We start from the raw sequence: 25,415 nt of genomic DNA, 5'->3' as shown, positions 1-25,415 counted from the left end.
TAGCGGTAAAGTTCCCAAAATCTCTTCAAACTGAGAAGTTTGAAACTCAAAATCCAAGATACAGCCCTATGTCTTCTATACATGATTGACCAGTGTAACCGAGCCAATGTACACCATAATACTTTGAAAAATATCATTAGCGAAGACCATCTCACATTGGGTGCCAATTGGAAGTCCTAGGTTTTTTATTACCCTTTCTATTTTTTGAGCTGATTTTAATCATAATGAACTCATTGGAGCTGCAAAACACAGTAAAAAATATGACAAATATGAACAATGTCCAGCACACTCCCTAACAAAGCTCTCCAAAACTCTCACCACGGGTCAAATAAGACTGTTTGCCACTTTTTGATTTTGTACACAAAAAGTTAAAAATGAAAGTTGAAGGTTTCTTAATTTCATTTTTCCTCGAAACAAGCGAGGCAAGAGATAACTCTTTGAGAGAACCAGAAAGCAGGCCATGTGAGCAAATATTTGGTCTAATCCTCAACTCAGCAGCTCTGAGGTGCCATAATGTGAAGAGTCTTACCTTCCTAAACATTAACTTACTGTAGATCAAAACAGAATGTATAAGAATGACAGAATGATAACTTGAACATTGATCTTCGAAATTTTCAACTTTTTATCATTCACAAGATAAACAAGATGACACAAGGACGTGTTGGCAAAGATCTCCTCTTTCAAAAATGCCCAAACAATATACTGAACGAGTCCCCAATTTCTCCGTAATAATCAAATGAGCCACAGCAAAATTTCCAAAACGGTACTTTTGCAACCCTTCTCTTGGGATGATAATCTTGATAAAAGATACAAAGAGAATCAAAGATCTATGACCGAACTTTGGAGGCAGATGAGAAAATCCTTCAAATCCCTCTCCTAAATGCAAGCAGAAGATCGACTTAACCCACTGTTCATGTGGATTTCCAATTCCAAACCACGATGCACACGACAGCCCTTGTTGTATGGACCAGCTAGTAGTTTTTACCACAATGAATAAGGCTTCCTGCTGCCAAAAATAGACCAAAAAGTGCAGCACTTCCGAGTGTTGTTTGTCCCACATGTCTCAGTTTTAGCGCTCCTGGTATCTGAAACATACGGACACTAAGTTGCATGGCCCAGAAAGTAGTGCTTAACAATGCCTTTTTATACTCCTGAGTGCATACCTTGTACCTCACAGCCTCGTATGTTCCATAAACCGCACCTGCAAAAGACATAGGCCCAGTAACTTCTTAAAATCAATAACATCTCCTTGTAAGATAACTCGCTCAAGCAAAGAACAAGGAATTTCAGCAAAGTGTGTGCCCTAATGTGCTGTTATCGATTTCTCATTTATGTTCTTTTATCACTCTTTCCAGTTGTTGAAAAGGTCTCGTCTCAAATATTCAAGCAACAGCAAAATTTTAAGAATTGTTAATGAAATGTGGAAAAGCTCTCATCTCAGCAATTCAAGCAACAAGACAATTTTACGAATTGTCATACAGCATTACATTACCTAGGACACTTCTGTCTTGCATGTAATGCAGGTTGAACATGGTGTCTACACTCACAATTGGCATAATACCGTACTCAAGTAGTCCTGGCATGGCCTTGGATCTGTTGAAGATTTGTCATCACCAGTTGGTGGCTATAACCGGTCCGTACAACGTAGAGGGCGGTACTATTTCAATTACCTGTTAACTTTACACAGAGCACTGAGAAGGGAAGAGAACACAGTTGCGTCCAGCGACTAGAATGTCACTGCGCACACGAGACCGACACCCTGTAGGCCCCAAAGACTGGCGCCCCTTTCGGTATTTCTTTATTCAAATTAAGGTAGACGATCCGACCACTTAGCACAAGCTTTCACAAAGCTGTCCAAACCTGGCGAGGGCTGAAAACGCAGGTTTTCGACCGGATTTCGACAGCATAACGGCGCAAAAACCCCTGTAGGTCAAAAACACCTGTCTAGGACGGATTCCCTCGATATCTGGAAGCTTTCTGGTGAGCTGTCACAGAAATTCAGCGGGCTGTAATTCTCTGCTTTTTACTGCCGGGAGCCCAAAAGCCTGTACACGCATCCCAAGGCTCTCACGAGGCTCCCCCGATGTTCCCTTGCAGTTTAGGTGCGAAACCCTTAACCTGCAGAAAAACACAGCAGGCTGTAATTCCCTGTTTCGGATCGTTTTTAGCGGAGCGAACACGCCTACGCGTTTCCTAAGGGCTCCCGCACACAATGGGGCAGTTCCCCTGTGAATTGGACGAGTTTTCATGCGAGAAAACTCTCCAAACTCGCAATCTTTCGTGATGGAACTGTGCGTACCTGTGGGGGATTAGCAATTAGCTAATCCGGTTCCTGTTCAGAAGGCTCTTGCCTTGGCAAACGCGCATAAACCCCCGGAGCTGTACATAGATCAAATGAGAAGCCCACTAGTGGGGCATAACATACTGTACGTAGGGGAGAAAGAGAGCAGTATGTAGCGTGCGGGGCATCACTCCCGTCACCATACTGTGCATAGAGGGCAAGGTAAGCATTCCATAGCTTCTGTACCTGCTACAATCCACCTGAGGTTGAAAATGGCGCCCCCATTGTTGATATGCAGCTCGTTTTTGCCTCCCAGAGTGGCAGAATCGCTCACAGGCTGACATGTCGCCCAGTTTCCGAGTTTGGGCTTTCCCTGCTAAAAAAATCTCAACTGGTGCGTCAGTTGACTTGGCAGCAGAGCAATAGAATGTTCCCCTTGTCATTCCAGAGCTAATGACGCGAACACATTTTCCGGTCAAAAATAGCAGTTCCCTAAATTTTAGGAGATGCTTCCATGGCGTCCCTATCGGTCTCCTGACCATCATTGAAGACTACCATTTGACCAACATCTACAATGTGGGTTAATTTACTGGCCCCTTTCAACTTATAAAGTTGCAGTGACTTGACGAGTGGCCCAAATTCCAGTTTGGCGCACACGAGCTTCCATACTCATCAGAATTCAGTGCTAACTGGCCCGGGCAGTCCCTGTCTGACCGACCTAGATCCCCGATGTGAGAAACCCATTTGGCTGCAGCCATTTCACACTGGCCATGCAATGTCCACTTGCACCTTTTCAAGGGTTTTGGGACAAACAAGTAAAAATAAAATAAATATATCTAATACTTATTTACGGAAGGCAACAGGAAAAATACCCCTCCTGGTGACAGTGGCACCCTAGGTTGATATCACGATCGTATGGTCACAATGGCCCTGCATATGCATTTCTGGTCCATTTTGCCCAGTTATTAGCTTTTTAGTTGATGTGCATATTTGATGAGATGGCTCATTTATGAGCTTTTTGGCCATTGAACATTATTTTGATGATGTGGCAAGAGGTTGAGGATTGCTTGGAGACCGTACGATCCGTTTTGGGAGGCATCTACGAGAGAGTTCCTTAAGGTAACTTGTCTCTACTGCGGCTCTCTTCATTGAAATGGAGTTTTGTAGCATGAAATAGAGTCAAATCTTTATTTTTTTTCATTTCACAGGCATTTGGAGAAAATATGCTGAAAAACTCAAGTCCTACTGCTGATTTTTCATGGGCAGCCATCAGTCATCCCCTTGTCTGCAAAAGCAACCCCTCTGCTATGGAAAATGTGGTCCAGACCTGGCGTCTCCTCACGTTTTCTCAAATTTCCCTTGCGTTTTTAGAAATCAGCAATGGATTCATCATCAGCTCTCCAAAAGCGGGCCCCCTAGTAGGTGCTTGCATCAGCGTTTTTGAGCACAACTATGTTCTAGGTGTTAAGAGTTTCATCCCTCGCTGCTTCCTGGTTTTTGGCACTCTTGTCTGGCTCGTGGTCTTCTAGGCTGGCCAACCAAAGTATTGCATGTCGCATCGATGATGAGGAAACCTATCGTCGTCCCCATCATCATCGTCCTCCTCTTCTCGCCCTCAGGATATCCATAGTGGTGTATGTATCTACGAGACATTGCTCCCCTCTTCCAAGGCCACAGCATCTCCTCTTCTTCCTCGTCAGTGTTGTCAAGTCTCCTCTTCATCGTCCTCTTCTTCTTCGTCAGTGTTGTCATCATCATCATCCTCTTCGTCGTCCTCAGGATATCCATAGTGATGTATGTATCTACGAGACATTGCTCCCCTCTTCCAAGGCCACAGTATCTCCTCTTCTTCCTTGTCAGTGTTGTCAAGTCTTCTCGTCGAAGTCGTCCTCACCTCTCCAATACTTCCCATAGGCACCCCTACCAGCACCACCAAAACTGTATCCATCTGCGCACACCACCTTGGCCGCCATATTTGAAAAAGCAGACTTTCTACCTAGAAAGCCCATAAAGGAGTTCGAATCACATCGCTTGCGAGCCTGAACTTGCCCCATAATCACAAATTGCTGTTTCAACTATCGTTGTGTAATTGGCAAGCCATTGGCGAAGAGGTGAATCGATAGAAAATAAACAAATGCACTGCACACTGCAAACATGGTAACTTGAAAAGAGCACTGAAGACAAGACATGGTAGAGTGGAGTTCTCTACCCAGATGGCCCCTAACTTGGGCACCCAGCACGATACTTGGTTTATTGATGATCACATATAACTATCGAGGAGCCACTCTACAAACTTGCAACCATGCAATAATCTCCAGAAGTGACCCCCTAGGGACACGTATAAAGTCACCCACATCCAAAAGCAATTGATATCAAAAGCTGGGGCCCCAAAGCCTGTCGCCCTTCCATAACTCATCGATAAAGCAACCACGGGTCCATACTATCACATCAGCACCGTATGGCATGCCACGTTAGTATCCCCCAGCATGTCTTGCACCATCATTCCCGTCACGAATCCAGCTACGCTTCTCTCGCACCAACCCTCAAACTTGGGATCTATTGTTCCCATCCTGCTCCAACCAAGCCCGTGCTCTCATTCGGTCAGTACAATCATGCCACGTTGTGAAGGATTCGGGGCTGGCCTCTATAACACTTATCACAAAGTGATGCCATGGCGTGCCCAACTGGAAGAGAAATGGCCGGGGTGGACAGGAGGAACTGAAGCCTGAGGAAGAACTTATGAAGTTGTGGCCGAAGGGGCCTAAAAAGGGGTTAGGCCTTTAAAAATCCTAACCCACTGACTTAAAGACTTTTGGAGCATCGATTGAGGGAAGTATCAGAAGCTTGACGTTTGGACTTGACTTCAGTAAATCACATTGACATGCTAACGTGGCACATCATACAGATTTTTGGAAATTGCGCCGCTATGCTGATGTGGCACACTGTACGAATTTCTGCATTTTGCGCTAGCAAATTATGGGAGTCCTTGCGTGAGCTTTTGGGGAGCAGAGCAGATACTCTTGACTGCACGTGTGTTTAGAACTGATGCTTTTGGGCTCTGCTTTTGGGCATCCCTTGTAAGCTTTTAAGTGCACACAGGGTCACTTCTCAGAGAGCATTTGGACACAGAGTCTCGGAGAGAGTTCGACCCTCCAGGTGTTAGGTGCAACGGAAGTGAATGTTGAACTTTGCTCAAGATGAGTGCTCCGAACTGTGCTCAAGGTTCCTTTTACCTACGGAAGGGAGAGCCTTCCGTTCCTTTAGTGAGAGAGTACAATGGAAATAAACAAAGTGGTGAACACTGTGAATGAAGGTGCTGAGACTGAGAGATAGAGAGAGAAGAATACGACACCAGTATGTTGTCAAACCCTCCTCCAAAGGCCCCACTCTCTATGGCGAGAGCGGTCTACTTATGATTGCACAAATCTCTACAATGCTTGGACTTGCCAACGATGTCGACGATGATGAGGACGACGACGAGACGGGCTGAATCTGAAAATGCTAAGGGGCTGAAATCTGCAACTCTTTATCTGCTGAATTTTGACTCTATGTCGATGACGACAATGCGATGACGACGCGCTGAAAACACTATCTTCGGGATTCTTCTTCTTCTGCTGAATTCTGCTGTGCAAAACACTGAATTCTCTTGGCTGAATCGCTGGTCTTCACTGGCTAAAAAACGCTGCTTGTCCAGGCTGAAAACGCTGTCTAATGGGCTGAAATCTGAGATTGATGGCAGATCTGCAAAGGCTATGCAAAACGCCGGAGATCTAGGGTACTTCGCAATATTGACGATGCGGCAAGGTACTGCAACAAGGCAAATCGCTAGACTTCTTGAAACCGGCATGTACTTTCAAGAAGGGCGGTAGACCTTAAACTTAAACCTTATTTGCTTTCACCCATTTAATTTGTCGCCCACTTTACCTGTACTTTCAAGACACAACAAAAGGGGAAAGGGATACAGGCTGCTAGATTGCACCTATATGAGAAGATCGACACCAGATTGGCCCCTAAATAGGCGTCCCTTTCGGTATTTCTTTATTCTTTAAAAGAGGGAATAAACGTTGTGGTTCCCTACAAGCTGCCCCGCACAACCTTGGCTGAATTTCGACTGTTCTGGCCGCAGCATAACTGTACTAGGACCCTTCACAGTCAGTATTCCCACGCATTGGATGACTTTCCCGATGCATACGAACACTTTGCAAAACCTGGAGAGAATCTGCAGCACGCTGAATTCTCTGTTTTCTGCCCCGAAAATGCGCCAGATCACCTGTACAGCGGTCCCCTCGCATCCCCGAACCTCCTGGGGGTATTAGGGTCCGTTTAGGGCCAAAACCCTAAACCTGCAAAAATACACAGCAAGCTGTAATTCACTGTTTCGGGCTCCGTTTTGTGTGCCGGTCGCATCTGTAGCAGGTCCTCGAGCTCCCGCACCTGTAGGGCTACTCGCCCTTTGAATCGGACGAGATTTCGCACGTGAAACCTCTCCGAATCACCTGTACCTGCGGGGGATTAGCCGCTAGCTAATCCAGTACCTGTGCAAGAGGCTCTTGCCTCGGCAATCGCGCATGAACCCACACAACTGTACATTGGTCAATTGAAAAGCCCACTAGAGGGGTATAACATACTGCCATAGGGGAGAGACAGGGCAGTGCGTAGCGTGCAGGGCATCACTCCTGGCACCGCACTGTACATAAGAGGGAAAGGAAGCACTCCATAGCTCTCAACCTGTGACAGACTAAAAATGAGCCTCCCTTCTCCTAAAATCAGCGCCACTTCTTCCTGCATGAGGAAAGTGCACAGAAATGTGCCTACTTGGCACATTTACAGGCTATTTCCTGTTTCGGGGTTGCCACCTAAAAATCTCCTGACCGGTTGCCCAGTTGACTTCACGGCAGAGTAATAAAATGTTCCCCTTGTCATTCCGGAGGTAATGACGCGAACATATTTTTAGGTCCCAAAATAGCAGTTCCCTAAATTTTAGGAGATGCTGCCATTGTATCTTTCTAGGTCATCTGACCCTCTTTGTACATTGCAGCCACACCAAGAACTGAAATGTAGCCTCTGTAGCAAAGGATTTCACTTGGCTAGTCAATGACTCCACTTTGGCTAACCATAGTCCTTGTCCAACCTTAGTGCTCTCTTGCCCTCGGGCCTGGACTCCCTCTGAACAGTTCACACTAGCTATGCAATGCAGGGCAGTTAGATTTCCAGAGGGGTGTTTCCAAAAAGTGAATGAATAAATAAATCAACAAAAAGGATAGATAGTAGTCACACGCTGGTGACATAGGGTACCTCTTGAAATCTCAAACGTCCTCGTTTGCATCTATGTCGTACATGCTCACAGTCAACACTGGTGTATTCAACACCTGTCGACACATACATGCTCATTGTCAACCCTGGTGTATTCAACACCTCGTCGACACATGTATTGCCTGCGTGTGAACCCTGTCTCAATGACATAGTGGTAGCTTCGCACTCTGCCATTGCTTTGAGTCATTAACTTTCCAATGACAAAATGGTAGCTACGCATTTTGCCACTGTCTATTAGTACGCGTTGGATCCAGTAACACTTTCGAGCATACCCAAACCGACAGTTTAAGAATGCAGTTACACATGTACCCTTTAATAGAAGCAATTACTGTATCCTTGACAAACTGACAAGAAATACTCACTTCTATAGCATTAACCACACTTTTGGACATTCCGTAAGAGCAATTGCCAAACTGACAATCTGTACAGCTCTAACATTCATGACATGTACTTGATTTGAGCTCACTTTAAATACCATGTACATCATTTCTTTCAGAAGCCATTGTCATACTGACAATCCATGTAGCTTCGAAACTCAAGGGATCAAGGTAGCTGCAAATCAAAGGCTTCAAGGTAAAGTGATAACACAGTTGGTGACTCTGCAAGTTCACCTTCTTCCATCCACTTAGCATCCATTGGTGGATAGTTTCTGAACTTCACCAAGTAACGCCTAGCAACCTTGCCTTTCACTTTTCTTTCTTTATGTGCCAAAATCTGTTCCGGGACCAAGATCTCGTCAAGTTCCTCGACTTCCGGTTGATCTTCAATTGGCATATCCTCTGGCACATCACCCACATAGGGTCTGAGAAGACTCACATGAAACGCATTGTGAATCTTCCAACTCTCAGGCAATTTCAACCTATATACAACATCATTAATTATGTTGCATACTTGAAAAGGCCCATAGTAACGCATGCTGAGCTTTGGAAACAGTCTTTCCTTGCCCTTCATCTTCTTTGACCTTGCCTTTTCAAAGCGTAGAAGCACCCAATCACCAAGTGAAAATACCACTTTACGACGGTGACGATCAGTTGCTTTCTTTTGCTTTGCCTGACTCTTTTCTAAGGCCACTTTGACCTTCTTATACATTTCATCCATGTCCTGAACATACTTGTCTACTTCAAATATCTTGTCCTTTGTATGCAGTATGGGAGGAACTTTCTTGCCACCTTCAACTATCTCAAAAGGTGCCTTGCCAGTTGATGAATGCACTGTATTATTGTATGCATACTCCACCAATGGCAAATACTGCTCCCACTTTCCTTTATGATCTAGGAGAGTAGAATTTTCCTCTTCTGACTGCCCATCTGTTTGAGGATGAAATGACGAAGAGAATTTGAGCGTTGTGCCCATATTCTCAAACAAGCCTCTCCAGAACAAACTTGTCATGCGTAGATCCCGGTCGCTAACAATCGATTGTGGCATGCTATGATACTTGAAAATATTGCTCATAAACAAGCGTGCCATTTGATCTGGCTTTATCTTCTTCCTAACAAGAATAGAGTCTGCTTGCTGAATCTGCAAATGATGGTCCAAATACCATCGTTTCCTGTCTGTGTTCTCGAAAGATCAAAGATAAAATCCATAGCAATACTTTCCCATGGTTTATCTGGAATAGGTAGTGGTTGCAATAACCCTGGTGCCTTTTGCCTGTCAAACTTGACCTTCTGGCATATTAGGCATTCTGGCACAAAGGCATCCACATCTCTTCTCAATGTAGGCCAGTAGAAGAATGTCTCAACCGCTTTAACTGTAGCATCGATACCACGATGCCCTACATACGGTGGGACATGACTCTCTTCCATAACTTTGCGTCGCAATGGCTTTGTGACACACAATCTGCCATGCATCATCATGAACCCATCTTTAAGAAGATAGTGTTCATGACGTTGTCCATCCATTAGCTGCTCGAAGACTCTTGCAAAATCTTCATCATTTGCATATTGTTCCCTCATATCATCAAGTTCATGATGATAAGGAACTGACACAGCTGAAATTTGTGGCTTCCTTGACAAGGCAGCCGCCACAACGTTCTTCTTGCCTTCCACATGCACAATCTGAAAATGGAACATGGACAAGATATTTGCCCATCGCATATGCTTCTCAGATAACTTTGCCTGTATCGCAAGGTCTGATGATCCATTTGGACAACGAAATCTGCACCTAGCAAGTAGTGTTTCCAACTTAAGAGCGCATGAATCACGGCCTGCAGTTCTTTTTCATAGACTTGCATAGTCTTTTCTGGCCCTTGCAAGATTCTACTCTCATAGGCTACTACCCTGCCATCTTGCATTAGCACTGCACCAATGCTACTACTGCAGGCGTCGCACTGGACTACAAATGACTTCCTAAGACCTGGCAACACAATGACTGGATCTGAAGTTATCTTTTCCTTTAAGAGATTAAAAGCTGAAATCTCTTTCTGTGTCCATCTAAAGGTGACTGCCTTCTTTTAAAGAGCATGTAAAGGTGAAGCAATCTCAGCAAAATTTCGGATAAACCTTTTGTAATAGGAGCATAGTCCCAAGAAGCTTCGGACATCGTGCACCGTCTTCAAATCTGTCCAGGACTTGATCGCTTCAACTTTTGCAGGATCCATTCTGACACCATTCCTTGAGACAATGTGTCCCAGAAAGTGAATCTCTTCCAGACAAAATTCACCTTTCTTTGCATTGATGAGCAACCTATGGCTGCGTAGCTCTTTGAACACAATGGCCAAGTGATGCCTATGCTCCTCTTCATTCTTTGAGTAGACTATCATGTCATCAAAGAATGTACCAACAAACTGTTGGTGTGGACGGAAAATTCTGTCCATCATCCTATTGAACGTAGCACGAGCATTTGTGAGACCAAAGGGCATCACTAAAAATTCGTAAAGGCCAAACGTTGTTCTAAAAGCAGTCTTGTGCACATCCTCTGATCTAATGCGAATCTGATGGTACCCACTCTTTAGATCTATCTTGCTAAACATAGCTACTCCTTCTAATTTGTCCAGAATATCATCAATTCTAGGTATAGGGAACCTATTCTTGATGGTATTCTTGTTCAGTGCACGGTAGTTGATGCACATACGCCATGAGCCATCCTTTTTCTGCACCAAAAACACTGGAGAACAGAATGGAGACGAACTGGGCTGAATCAGCCCCTTTTCTAACAGCTCCTGTACTTGGCTCATTATCTCTTTCTGCTGAGCCGCACTAACCCTGTACGGAGGCTTATTTGGTGGGCTACTGCCTGGCACCAAATCTATCGCATGGTCCTCGGGTCTCTCTGGCGGTAATTGAGACGGTAATGAATCGGAAAAACAATCACTATACTGTTGTAAAAACATTGACCTTTCTTTATCTAACACAGATAAATTTGATTCATCACAATCTCACACTTCACGTGCAAAAACCAAGTACGCAGAAAGATGCTTTTTCATTACATAAGTAATAGCAGAAGCTGATACAGTGGGAAAAGACTCCCCTTTAAGCTTTACAAACAGGATGTGAGTCTTTCCCCTGCTCTGTACAGTGATCTTTTTGTTGTAGGTAATTGAGACGGTAATGAATCGGAAAAACAATCACTATACTGTTGTAAAAACATTGACCTTTCTTTATCTAACACAGATAAATTTGATTCATCACAATCTCACACTTCACGTGCAAAAACCAAGTACGCAGAAAGATGCTTTTTCATTACATAAGTAATAGCAGAAGCTGATACAGTGGGAAAAGACTCCCCTTTAAGCTTTACAAACAGGATGTGAGTCTTTCCCCTGCTCTGTACAGTGATCTTTTTGTTGTAGGCATCTATGATTCCCTGTACACGAAACAACCAAGGAATACCTAGCAACACATCACATCCGTCCAGTGGCATGATGTAAGATTCTTCACCATCTACATAGGATTGGATATGTAGACGCAACTTTCCATTGATGGGTGTCACAGCCTCTGTATGGCCAGGACATGCCAAACCTCCCTCTGCTGTATACCCCATCTCTTCAGATCTGATTCCCAACTTTGAAGCCAATTATGGGAAAATGAAGTTGGCTTTGACACCTGGATCAAAGAAGATAAGGACTGTTTGATCCCTGACCTTTCCCCATGCTCTGCAAAGCTCACTTGCATCTGAATTTGGCTTGTCGCCCACCATATCTGGCACTAGACCAGCCATGGGCCTCTTTCCTTTCCTGTCCTCCTTGTCTTCAGAATCAGCTGACCTTTTCTTTTGAGGACAATTCTGAGCAATGTGGCCAGGCTGCTCACAGATAAAGCATTTGTTTTCTGACCTCAGGACCTTCTTTTGCTCTTCCGACTTGCGAGGAAAACGTCTTTTCCATTTCTTTGCTGGTCCCTTTTTTGATTCAGCCGTAGCTTTGCCTTTCCTTGCATTGGCTGGCTCCTGAGTCCCTTTAGGAACTTCATTGGGAACGTACTTCTTCGCTGAATTTTTCTTGGTTGATCCTTCCTTGAGGCCAGTATTAAATTCACAATCTTCTCCCTTGAGCAAACCATTGCTAGTGTTTGCTACCTCGATGAGCTACGTCAAAGTAGTAACTTTGGTCTTCGTGCAGTACTTTCTCAATCCTTTGGGTAGGCCACAACAGTATTTTTCAATCTGTACTGTCAATGGCACAAACCTATAGGAAGTAACTAGAGGTAGAGCTTTCCAAAACTTCCGATTGTAGTCATCCAGATTCTTGCAAGTGGCAGCATTAAGCTGGTGCCATTCTGTCATGACATCTGCTTCAAAGTCATCAGATAACCATGCTGCTGCAAAAATCTGCTTGAAGTAAATCCATGTGGACGGAGCTTGCCCTTGAAGCAATAAAGTTGTCCACCATTGTCCCGCGTTTCCTGTCAAGAAAGTAGCTGCCTTGCGGACCTTTGAAGCCTCTGTAAAGTTTCCCCCTGCATAGGCCTTCTCAAACTGCTGGAGGAATGAGAGAGCCTTCTTCCTGTCATCGAGGAAACCTCTTCAGTCACATCATCTGGTCTGTCAGCCATAATTGCAATTTCCTGTGTCTGGTCTATGATCCCCTGTGTCTTCAAGCCCAAACTGACCAAGGCTCACTTCTATGAGAAAAAGTGATTTAGTCCCGGCGACGGAACCATGAAACCGGCCTGTACTTTCAAGAAGGGCGGTAGACCTTAAACTTAAACCTTATTTGCTTTCACCCATTTAATTTGTCGCCCACTTTACCTGTACTTTCAAGACACAACAAAAGGGGAAAGGGATACAGGCTGCTAGATTGCACCTGTATGAGAAGACCGACACCAGATTGGCCCCTAAATAGGCGTCCCTTTCGGTATTTCTTTATTCTTTAAAAGAGGGAATAAACGTTGTGGTTCCCTACAAGCTGCCCCGCACAACCTTGGCTGAATTTCGACTGTTCTGGCCGCAGCATAACTGTACTAGGACCCTTCACAGTCAGTATTCCCACGCATTGGATGACTTTCCCGATGCATACGGACACTTTGCAAAACCTGGAGAGAATCTGCAGCACGCTGAATTCTCTGTTTTCTGCCCCGAAAATGCGCCAGATCACCTGTACAGCGGTCCCCTCGCATCCCCGAACCTCCTGGGGGTATTAGGGTCCGTTTAGGGCCAAAACCCTAAACCTGCAAAAATACACAGCAAGCTGTAATTCACTGTTTCGGGCTCCGTTTTGTGTGTTGGTCGCATCTGTAGCAGGTCCTCGAGCTCCCGCACCTGTAGGGCTACTCGCCCTTTGAATCGGACGAGATTTCGCACGTGAAACCTCTCCGAATCACCTGTACCTGCGGGGGATTAGCCGCTAGCTAATCCAGTACCTGTGCAAGAGGCTCTTGCCTCGGCAATCGCGCATGAACCCACACAACTGTACATTGGTCAATTGAAAAGCCCACTAGAGGGGTATAACATACTGCCATAGGGGAGAGACAGGGCAGTGCGTAGCGTGCAGGGCATCACTCCTGGCACCGCACTGTACATAAGAGGGAAAGGAGGCACTCCATAGCTCTCAACCTGTGACAGACTAAAAATGAGCCTCCCTTCTCCTAAAATCAGCGCCACTTCTTCCTGCATGAGGAAAGTGCACAGAAATGTGCCACTTGGCACATTTACAGGCTATTTCCCGTTTCGGGGTTGCCGCCTAAAAATCTCCCAACCGGTTGCCCAGTTGACTTCACGACAGAGTAATAAAATGTTCCCCTTGTCATTCCAGAGGTAATGACGCGAACACATTTTTAGGTCCCAAAATAGCAGTTCCCTAAATTTTAGGAGATGCTACCATTGTATCTTTCTAGGTCATCTGACCTTCTTTGTACACTGCAGCCACACCAACAACTGAAATGTAGCCTCTATAGCAAAGGATTTCACTTGGCTAGTCAATGACCCCACTTTGGCTAACCATAGTCCTTGTCCAACCTTAGTGCTCTCTTGCCCTCGAGCCTGGGCTCCCTCTGAACAGTTCCACACTAGATATGCAATGCAGGGCAGTTAGATTTCCAGCGGGGTGTTTCCAAAAAGTGAAAATGAATAAATAATAAGAAAGAAATCAACAAAAAGGATAGATAATAGTCACACGTTGGTGACACTTCTTGAGGGCTGAATAGTGAGGCTGAATCTGCAATCGCCAGGGGATCTGCAGTACACAGAAACATTGGGCTGATGTTGCTTGAAAACGCCAACGATCTGTCGGGTAGCAAGATCGCTAGGCTGCTATTACTAATGCTGGAAACGCTGGTCTTGAGAGGCTGAAAAACGCCAGGTTTATGGGGCTAAAAACGCTGGCTTTGTTGAGCTTCAAACGCTAAAGTGATGGCCTTCAAAACGCTGGAGTGCTGGGGGTTCCATGGGGGAATCTTGCTTGAGAAGGTGCTCAAGAGGGCCTGCTGCACTGGGTGCCTGTTGCTCTCCTTCCTCCTCCTGCCAAAAATGCTAGCGCTAGGGTTTCCTTATATATTGCTTTAGTCATTTTGCCTACCCAGTTCCCAACAAAAGTCGCTTAAAAATAATAAGTGAAAAATGTCAAAAATAGAGAAAAAGGTCTATGCATTGTAAAAATGCTCTTGATGGGTTCTGATGGAAATCTCATGATCATGTTGTGTGCAACCAGAGGATATGCATCTAATCTAAGCGTCTCGACATGCACGGTCTGCGAACAGACTCACAAAAGTAGCAGATCACTTCCTAATCTAACTAAATTGAACCCTTGTCATGAAGTAGCTTGTTCACGTACACATAGGGTTAGATGTGCACGTGACATCCCGTCCTTTTCAAAGTGAGGTACTGGTACAGAACTGTATGGTGTCGAGGGAGATTGCCAATAGCGTCTGGAATCCTGAAAAGGACTCTTCGCCAACCCACTCTGATGCGTGGGTCATGCGATACTTGAACTTCATAAAGGTCTGCAATGCCTTCTTCTTTGGGCCGCGCCGAAAGCGACACAAAGTCTTCTGAGTCTCCTTCAATGCTTCAACTTTGTCTATGGACATAGGTCCATCTTCTTCAAGAATCTTCGTGAATGAAAATTCCTGAAACCACTTCCAACACAAAAACATGAACATACCCATTCCATGTAAAGTGACTGGGAAAGCTCTTGTCTTCTCTAAAGACTGTGCATGCAATGTAGATGAACATAGAGGCAGAGTGTCAAACCGTTCATCAAACACATGCAAACAATGAGATCGAATCTTTTCTTTCTGATCTAAATCAATCAACTGTGGCAAATCATAATGGAAATGCCGATGTTTGATGCTCAATCCTTCTTGTGCTCTTTCCGATAATGTGTCATGCCAAGGAAGAGACATGGAATGTGAATTCCTTGAATGCAAACATTTTATCTTTTTATGAATCGTCCGCATACATCCGTGCTCATTCATGAGGGAAACGTGCTCAACGTACAATATGGCATGCCTTTGAAAAGGGATCACATAAGGACGCTGATTAAAATACAGGAAAGCATCACGAATGAAACACTCGAACAATGCGTGTTGACTAATCATTCGAACACACAATACTTCCTAGGGGGGTTCTGTGGACCTAAGCTCGAGAGCCAAGACCGGTTCTTCATGAGGGGGTTCTTTGGATCTAGACTCGAGAGCCAAAGATCGATGCTTCGTGATTGATCGTCTCTGCAATGAGGTTAGCTTCACTAGAGAAAGTATCAACTAACACATCATCCTTGTGAACAATCACATCATCTTCATGCAAATCATCATGCTTGTCATTATCATTCAAATCATCATGCTTATCATAATCATGCAAATCATGTGTGTTATGCTTTGGAGAAAAAGAGACTGAGAGAGTCTCCTTTTCCCGAATCTCTTGCATCTGTGACTGAACTTGAGAAAAGAGTCGCAACATTTCTTGCATTCTTGCTTTGTTCTCGCGATCAAATTTTGCTTCTCTTTCGTCGCGCTCACGCGCTATGGCTACCATCCTTTCTTGGTACTTACGATCAATTTCTGCCATTCTTTTTGTTGTTCTTGCTGCGCTCTCTAACTTCCAATCCATCATCATCTAGTCAAAAGCTGCCATAGGATCTGGTGCAATCTTTGGCGTAGATGGGGAAGGGTCGAAAAAACTCCTGGTGAGGAAAACTCTTCTTCGCCACTCCCATGCTCACCACCTCCAAGCAAACTATCCATTCTGCTTCGAGTGATAACCATCCACTGAAGTCTTGGGTTCTTAAGTTCACGAGGAACTTGGGTTCTTGTGGGTCTTGGTTCTTGGGGTTCTTGAGGGTCTTGAGTCTTGAGGTTCTTGAGGGTCTTGAGGTTCTTCTTTAGCTTGCAATATGTGTTGGAGAAGGATCTTCTCTTTATCCGAGTTCTGCTCTTTTCTGCGGGCGCACCCCTTGGCGGCCTTGCGCTCACACCAAGGTTGCTTTTTCCCACCTCATGAAACCGGCCCATGGGGCGGTAGGCTTTGGCTTTCACCCGAAATTCCTTTAGACACAGTACACACACACAGAGAATGTGCAAAGGAAACCTGTGACGGGAATTAACACTTGAGTACACACACGGCTCGGAAGCTAGAATGCTCCGAGCAGATGCCAACAACCTGTAGGCCCCAAAATTGCGCCTCTTTCGGTATTTCTTTATTCTTTGAGAGGGTAAATTACAAAGTAGAGTCCTTGTCACAAATACGGAAGCGTAGCTGCTCACTCAGATAAATATCATGCGGAATTTAAGAGAGAGAGTTCATCATGACGAGTAGGGAGAGAGAGAGAGAGAGAGAGAGAGAGAGAGAGAGAGAGAGAGAATTGACACAGTATTGGGGACCAGAAGATGGGTTGGTCCCCCCCTCGTCAAGAGTATTCTTTATTCAGGGAGAGTCGTATACAAGCACAAGAACCCGAGGAAACCCCTCCGTTCTGTAATCTTAGACCCGAAGGTCGTTCTTTCCCATAAAGGACTTAGGCACAAGGCCGTACTTTCCTTGCCGGGGACTCAGGCATCAGTTCACTTCCCTTGCTGGGAATTCCGTCATCAATTTCCTTACCTTGCTAGGAACTCAGTCATCACTCCTGTATCATCCAAACACAAGGACTTCATCATAAACAAAGCTGAAAATCGTTACCTATCACCTCTCGGACATGGAGGAGAGTTTCTGTCGCGATAGATTTCTTCTGGAACTTGTTCTTCGCGATGAAAGCTTGCTGAAATTGCAGGACAGCAGGGTAGGAGTGCGGGAAAATCCTCTTGCAACTGAATTCTGGTGACGAGATCTCTTCACGTAAGCAGTAGGGCAGCGTGAGGGTGCTTCTGCGATCTCAAATTGCTGAAATCTGCTAGCGCTGGCTGCTTTTTGTAGGTTCTGCAGGCTGGTAGGTATAGGGGTCGCTTTCTGCTTTCCAGGCCTGCTTTTTAGGAGGCGCTTGCTGATCCCTGCATTAATAGAGTTGTCTTGGACCAGTTTTATACTTGGCTGCCCACTTATTAAGTGGGCGGCCGGTCACTTTAAAAACTTATTAAAAATTGGTCTGTTCACTTAAAAACTGACTGGCCGGTCAGTGTGAACTCACATAAACCTTATAAACTCATTCCAATGCTTGCACTTATTCCTTCCAGGCGTCCCCAGATACGAACTCAAGCATTCTCTCGCGGACAAACATCCGCTTCTTGTCTTGCTTTTTACCAAAGCTTCTTAGAACCCATCTTTATCCATGTGCTTGCGTTCTTACGCATAGTTCATCTTACCAGTTCGGAATTCCTCCTCAGACCCTTAGTGTGTCCCCTTACCGATGAACCTGTCACCCATCTTGTGACTCATCAGGGACCACCATTACCTGGTCTTCTCCCACCGAACTAACAGGCCAACTCCTTCACGGTGCTTCTTGTCACCCATCGTATGACACACCAGAGTTGTCTGTTTCCCGATGGCTTTTCTTACAGATCTGTGATTCCTTAACTTATTAGTTAACTTGTGCACATTTCTTATTAAAGTCCTAATTTTAGAAAATAGAAATTAGAAACAAAATAGTCAAATTAGTTTCAGTCCTGGGATTCTGGGAATCCTTTACCTGTATCCCGCTAGATACTACCTGATTTGGCCAAATTTCGGCAACATAACAACCCCAAAACTTGCGCGAAACCAATTCCCCTGTTGGAACTCACTTCCACTGACGTATACCCTCTGATTCCTGCCCAAAAACAGTAAATTCAGCACGCTGTATGTACTGGTTTTTGCTCTGTTTTCAGCCCCAAACATTCCCCTAGCTGTCCTATGCCAGTGGGGCACGATTCCCAGGGGTTCTAGCGTCCGTATGGCTGAAAAACAGTCAATTTTCTGCGCATACACAGTGCTGAATTTGCACTTGTACGGTGAGGTTATGACCCTCACCGGTGCCTGCTTTGTAGCAACTAGCTACCCCTGTTCCTGCTCAAGGAGGCTCTTGCCTCAGCACAAAAGCATGAACCCACACAATTGTACATCAGTCAAATGCAGACCCCTCTTGTGGGGCATCACATAACTGCACGTAGGGGAGAGAGAGAGAGAGCAGTGTGTAGCCTGCAGGGCAACACTCCCAGCACCACACTGTAGATGAGAGGGAAAGAAAGCACTCCATAGCTCTTAACCGGTGACAGGAAACTCAAAAATGAGCCTCCCAGCTATAAATTCAGCGCCACTTCTTGATGCATGAGGCAAGTGCACAAAAATGTGCCACTTGGCGCATTTACAAGTATTTTCCCGTTTCGGGTTTCCCGCCTAAAAATCTCCCGACTGGTTGCTCAGTTGACTTCGCGGCAAAGTTGTAAAATGTTCCCCTAGTCATACCGGAGATAATGACGCGAACACATTTCGCGGCCAAAAATACCAGTTTCCTCATTTTTAGGAGATGCTTCCATTGGGCCTGGTCATCTGACCATCTATCTTCATTGAGACCGCATCCAAAAGTGCAATGTGGCCCAACTGTCGGATACTTTCTATTGGTAGTCCCACCTTGACTTAATGCCTTTATGGAATTCACTTCCTAGTATCCCCCAACTTGCTATATGCGACGGGGGGACCTACATGATCTTGCTCTGAGCCTAGACATCCGCTTACTATACGAATTTCACTGACCACTTCTCGTCTGCGGGTGAAACTACCGTTCACATTGGCCATACAATGTCCGACCATTTGCTACTTCAAAAAGAGGATCTCAAAAATAAAACAAAAATCATTGGAAAGAAACCAACAACTAAGGTTAGCAGTTGCCATGTCCTCATGACATAGTTAACAGCTGCCACGTCCTCGTGACATACCCCCCTCTTGAAATCGCAAACGTCCTCGAGTGCATACCATAAATACACGCCACTGATGATCTTGTGCTATCAACACTCTTTTATCATCGCATGTATCCGCAAGAAAGGTCGTAACACATAGATGCAAATGACTTAAATGAGACCTTCATACTTTTGTCATTTCCATCTATTACACTGAATTCATATGTACATTTGATGTACTAGCTCTATCATTACCCCTCCTTTGCACACGTTGGGTTGGGACATAGGTAGGTTGTAACTTGTAACCCAAAGGCTTCAAGGTAAAGCTGCAATACATTTGGTGACTCTGACAGTTCATGCTCTTCCATCCACTTTGCATCCATAGGCGTGTAAGGTGCAGCGGAATGAATGTTGTATTTTCTCAAGATTAGTGATCTTTATTGATCAAGGTTCCTTTTAGTTCTTAGGGAAAGAGAGAGCTTTCCGTCTTATGGAGAGTGCTATGATCACGAACAAAGTGAGTGGGTTGTGCGTGCAAGTGAATGAGACTGAGAGAAGGAGAGAGAAGAGAGATACGACACCAGAGACGTTGTAAAACCCTCCTCCGAAGTCCCCACTCTCGTCGGCGAGAGTGGTCTACTTTGATTGCACAAAGGTGTACAATGCGTATGCAATGGACTAATGCAAGTTGGACTATGCTGATGACGACGACGACTTGATGGCTGAAATCTGAGATCTTCTAATCGCTGAATTTCGGGACAGTTTCGGTGGCTGAAAATGACTGTTTTGGCTGCGTTTTTATGGCTGAAAATGGGGGAACATCTGCAACCGTCTTGGGGGGAATCTGCTACTGTGCATAAGCTGAAAATGCTGTAGTTTGATGCAGTTAGGGCTGAAAACAAAAACGCTGGCTGATCTTATCTCTTGCCAAAAACGCCAGGCAGATCTGGGTCAGAGAACCAAAAATGATGGGCCTTGGGCTGAAATCGCTGAGCTTTTGCAGGGGTTATCTAGCGTTAGTAGATCCTGTTGCTGTTGCTGCTGGTAACTGGGGAAAACGCCAAGCACTGGGGGATGATGGCGAAGCACTGGGGGATGATGGCGATAGCTACTGAAGATGAAAAACGCCAAGGGAAGTGGGAGGATGGCGAGGGTCTACTGCTGGGGGGGGGGGGGGTGTTTTGGTTTTACTGCTAAGAAGTTGCCTGTTGAGCGGGAAGCTCCTGCTGCCTCTTCTGCTAGAAAGTGTGAACTTTGGTTTGCTTATATATTAACTTAGCAAAATTGCCCTACCTACTTTTGTAGGAAAGTCACTTAAAAATAATGAGTGAAAATCCCAATAAATAGGAAAATACATAAATGTACTGGAAAATTCCCCTAACTGATGCTAACGGATTCTGATGGGAATTCCGATGATCATGCTGTGTGCAACCGGAGGATATGCATCTATGCTAAGTGACTGGGCATGCACGGTCTACGAATAGACTCACAAAAGTGCCAGATCACTGCTAATCTAGACTTGACTTGACTTGACTGAACCCTGCTGTGGTGTAGCTTGTCCACGGACACATAGGGTTGGGATGTGTCACGTGACAAGGCGGGTAGTTCTTGAACTTCACCAAATAACGTCTTGCAACTTGTCCTTTAACTTTTCTGTCCTTATGTGCCAAAACTTGCTCAGGTACAAGGATCTCATCAAGTTCCTCAACTTCTAGCTGATCCTCATCTGGCATATCTTCTGGCACATCACCCACGAAGGATCTTAGAAGACTCACGTGAAACGCATTATGAATCTTCCATGCATCAGGTAATTTCAACCTGTAAGCCACATCGCTGATCTTGTCAAGCACTTGAAAAGGCCCATAGTAACCCATACTGAGCTTAGGAAACAGCCGTTCCTTGCCCTTCATCTTCTTTAACCTTCCCTTTTCGAACCTTAACAGAACCCAATCACCAGGTGATAACAGCAATTCACGACGGTGACGATCAGCAGCCTTTTTCTATTTTGCCTGAGTCTTCTCTAAGGCAACTTTAATTTTCTTATACATTTCATCCATGTTCTCAACATATCGATCTGCCTCAAAGATCTTGTCTTTTGTATGCAAAATGGGAGAAACCTTTTTGCCGCCTTCAACAATCTCAAAAGGTGCTTTGCCAGTAGACGAAATGCATTGTATTATTGTACGCATATTCAAGCATAGGCAAATATTGTTCCCACTTGCCCTTATTATCTGACACATAGCATTTCAACAGATCTAAGACAATAGAATTAATCTCTTCTGATTGTCCATCAGTTTGTGGATGAAACGAGGACAAGAACTTGAACGTAGTGTCCATGTTCTCAAACAATCCTCTCTAGAATAAACTGGTCATGCAAGGATCACGATCACTGACAATCGATTGTGGCATACCATGGTACTTAAACACATTGTACATGAACAAGCGTGCCATCTAATCAGGATTTATCTTCTTCCTGACAGGGATAAAATGGGCCTACTTGCTAAACCTGCAGATAATGGTCCATATACTGTATTCCCTGTTGGCGTTCTTGGAAGATCAAAGATAAAGTCCATAGCAACGCTTTCCCATGGCTTATCCGGAATCGACAGTGGTTGTAACAGCCCTCGTGCCTTTTGCCTGTCAAACTTGACCTTTTGGCAAATCACACATCCTCGCACAAAGGCATCCACATCTCTCCTCAAGGTAGGCCAATAGAAGAATGTCTCTACCGCTTTCACTGCCGCATCAATACCACAATACCCTACATATGGTGGCATTGCAATGGCCTAGTGACACAAAGTCTGTCATACATCATCATAAAACCATCTCTAAGGAGGTAGTGCTCATGATGTTGCCCCTCTTGCAACTGTTCAAAGATCCTTGCAAAATCTTCATCAGTAGCATACTGTTCCTTCATGTCATCTAGCTCATGATGATAAGGAATTGACACAGCTGAAATTTGTGGCTTTCTTGATAACGCATCAGCCACAACATTCTTCTTGCCTTCCACGTGCATAATCTGGAAGTGGAACATGGAAAGATTGTTTGCCCATCGCATATGCTTTTCGGATAACTAAGTTTTCAATATGTCCAATACTCGAAACCAGGTCGTAGCCAACGAGTGCTTCTAGGTACAACTAAAGGTTTCCATGAGACAAAATAAAACATAAGCAGCTTCCAAAACTCGAACATGCCCTTCTTGCTTCCTTACATAAATTTGGAAAAATTTCGTGTCTTTTAGATAACCCAAACACGTTACGCAAGACAAGTTCATACTCACACGATCCATGCACCGCTTACGGGTGTGTATGCACGATTTCCAGCACTTATGCTACTTTTGAAACAATTCTCTGAAGGCACAGACGCCATCCTAAACCTCGTAAAGCCCTAGAGTTTGGAAGTTCGGACACTCTCACACTCTCTCTCTCTCTCTCTCTCTCTCTCTCTCTCTCTCTCTGAAAGCAGCATAGACGCATACCAATTGCACCACCAACTGCACCTCCCATGGCAGCTCCGGCTACAATCCTCGTCGTACAGCTATCCCGAGCCATGTTTATCTCTTGTACTAGGGAAAGGGCATTGCAAGAGGTATGGCGGATTTCTCTTAGTCTTCTTTAGTCAATGCTTTTACTTTTGTTTTAGAAACGGCTGAAAGGAGCATTGTCAAGTGTATGTATGCAGTAAAACTTTCACAACCCTCATGGTTTTGTAGAGTCTATTTGTTTATGAATCTACCTTGTTTTTGACTTATTGCAAAACACATCTGTTGCTTCAACCATTACAAAGGAATTCATTTAGCCACATGAAGGTTTTAGTAGCTAAAAATTCTACCTTGTTTTTGCCATCTTGCAAGACGCATATGTTGCTTCAGTCATTACAAACGAATTCTTTTACCACTTGTAGATTTTAATAGCTAAAACATCTTTTGTCGTTGCCTAGTAGCATAAGGCTTTGATTTTTATTGTTTGATTCTTGCAAGAAAAAGGCAAGTCCTAATAACAAAGAAGAGCAAAAGTTCCAAGGGAAACTCAACAACTTTTATTGTAAGAATCGAGAGAAGCTCGAACTGCAGATTCATACTCAACAGTCTTTTCAATCTGCAGATCCAGACTCATCAGTCTGTAGAATTCAGACACGGCAGTCTGTCTTAGACACATCAAACTGACTGTACTACAAAATCAGACTCAGCTATAAAGTGATTGAGATGCATGCATAGAAGATGAGCAAAGAGATGCAGAGGATAGCTTCTACACATCATTTGTGGGTACAAAAGAGTTGTACCTCTTTAGAATTTTCTGATAGGATTATACAACCACCTGATAAGGGTGCGAATATACAACTGCCCAATAAGGGTGCGGATGGGCACATGGCCCCTTATCCCAACAACCTCTCACCTAAAGGCAATGTGCGTGAAGTGGAGAAAAGAATCAACTATGTACAAAACTGAAAACACATATATCCATCTTAGCCCCATCATCTTTCGACAATGAGCAAACCTCTCAGCTAGAAGACCCTTTGTGAGAAGGTCTGCAGGATTATCGTCCGTATGTACTTTGACGAGATCAATGCTCTTGTTGTCAAGTACATCCCAGATTAAGTGATACTTCACCTGTATGTGCTTTGTCTTTGCATGAAAGACAGGATTTCGAGCTAGCATGATAGCACTCTGATTGTTACAATGAAGAATCGGAATCTCTGAAATGTCAATCTCTCCCACCATGCATGAAATCCATAAAGCCTCCTTGCATGCCTCCGTAGCAACAACATACTCTACCTCTATTGTGGGCAATGCAACACACTTCTGTAGTCTGGATATCCAAGAGACTGCTCCCCCTGTGAACGTGAAAACATACCCTGAAGTAGACTTCCTATAGTCAGCATGACCAACATAGTCTGCATCTGTAAAGCCCGCCATAGATGCCTTCTACTTACCAAAGCAGATGCACAAATCCTTTCTGCCCTTGAGGTACCTTCTCATAATACCTTCACTGCTTCCGAGTGCTTTTTGCCAGGATTTTCCATCTGCCTGCTAATCACCCCCATCGCAAATGCAATATCTAGCCGTGTAGCCACCATAGCATACATCAAACTACCAACAACTGAAGCATACGAAATCTTGACCATTTCAGCCTTTTCATCATCAGATGTAGGGTTGTCCAATGCACTAAATTTCGCATATGGAGGCAATGGTACACTAGTTGCCTTCCCTCCCTCTATATGGAAACGCTCCAAAATCTTGGATATATATTCTTGTTGCGGCAGATAAAGGAGACCTTTTGACTTGTCCCTGAATATATGCATTACAAGAATATGATTGGCCTCATAGAGATCCTTCATATCAAAGCTGTTGTGTAGGCTTTGCCTCAACATGTCCAATGCATGAACATTCTGACATGCAATCAGCATATCATCCACATACAAAACCAAGATAATCAGACTATCACCTGCTGCCCTCTTGATGTACAAGTAGTGATCAATCTGACTCCGACATTTTGGGCATATCCGATGGATGCAAACGACACAAATTAATCAAGCTAATACACTCAGTAGGTCCATAGGTGGAGCTTCACACCCTGACGCCTTTTTTTGGAGCTTACCGAACGCGAGGCTTGAACACAAAACGGCTCATCACCCATTTTTGGGTCCGCTAGCTACAGCGAGTCACGCTCAACACTCACCGATACCATAAGGGGGCCGTGCCTCCTATCCAAGAAGCCATTCCCACGGTGCTTCTACCTGCCCTCGTCTCTTGAGGGAGTGTTCCCAAAACAACTCAAACCGAGACTTCAAGATCTCTCAAAATCTCACCCAAATCTCATTCCCACGACTGCTCACAAGGAGTATTGAAGAAGGTTTAAGAGACAAGAAAAAGGATAAAGTATTTCTCTTGCTTCTCTAGTGTGAAGGGGGGCTTCACCTCAGTGAAGAGGTACTTCACACAAGCAAGGCAGAGGGATAGTCTCTCAAGGGAATTTCAAAGTTAGAATGTTTGCATTGGAGCACATTTTGCCATGTATGTTTACACATCATCATTAAGGATATTGACGTGTGCGCTTCTAAGGATAAACACTGGCTTGTGGAGAGTCTCACTTTCTAAGACCTCTCCATGTGTGCAAAAAAATTACGATGATGTGTATGCG

At 44.6% G+C, this 25,415-nt stretch overlaps 1 protein-coding gene across 1 annotated transcript; it reads right to left on the bottom strand.

Annotated features, from left to right (window-relative positions):
* Positions 1-598: 598 nt before the first annotated feature.
* Positions 599-22,938, bottom strand: LOC147446612 (uncharacterized). Its single transcript, XM_086525810.1, has 4 exons — positions 22,754-22,938; positions 1,164-1,201; positions 986-1,085; positions 599-876 (listed from the first exon to the last, which is right to left on the bottom strand). Exons 1-4 carry the CDS (start codon positions 22,824-22,826, stop codon positions 626-628), a joined length of 462 nt encoding a protein of 153 aa, XP_086381936.1. The 5' UTR covers positions 22,827-22,938; the 3' UTR covers positions 599-625.
* Between the last annotated feature and the right edge of the window lie 2,477 nt (positions 22,939-25,415).

This window comes from Adiantum capillus-veneris, chromosome 12 (assembly GCF_014529385.1).
Source record: "Adiantum capillus-veneris isolate H3 chromosome 12, ASM1452938v2, whole genome shotgun sequence".
NCBI lineage: Eukaryota > Viridiplantae > Streptophyta > Polypodiopsida > Polypodiales > Pteridaceae > Adiantum > Adiantum capillus-veneris.
This window is presented reverse-complemented; position numbering and strand designations above follow the sequence as displayed.

Coding starts and splice junctions, on each gene's coding strand:
- LOC147446612 (XM_086525810.1), bottom strand. CDS start 22,826: ATGGCTCGGGATAGCTGTACGACGAGGATTGTAGCCGGAGCTGCCATG. Junction 1,202..22,753: donor TGCAGTTGGTGGTGCAATTG/GTATGCGTCTAT, acceptor TGTCTTTTGCAG/GTGCGGTTTATGGAACATAC. Junction 877..985: donor AGGAAGCCTTATTCATTGTG/GTAAAAACTACT, acceptor GCTTGCATTTAG/GAGAGGGATTTGAAGGATTT.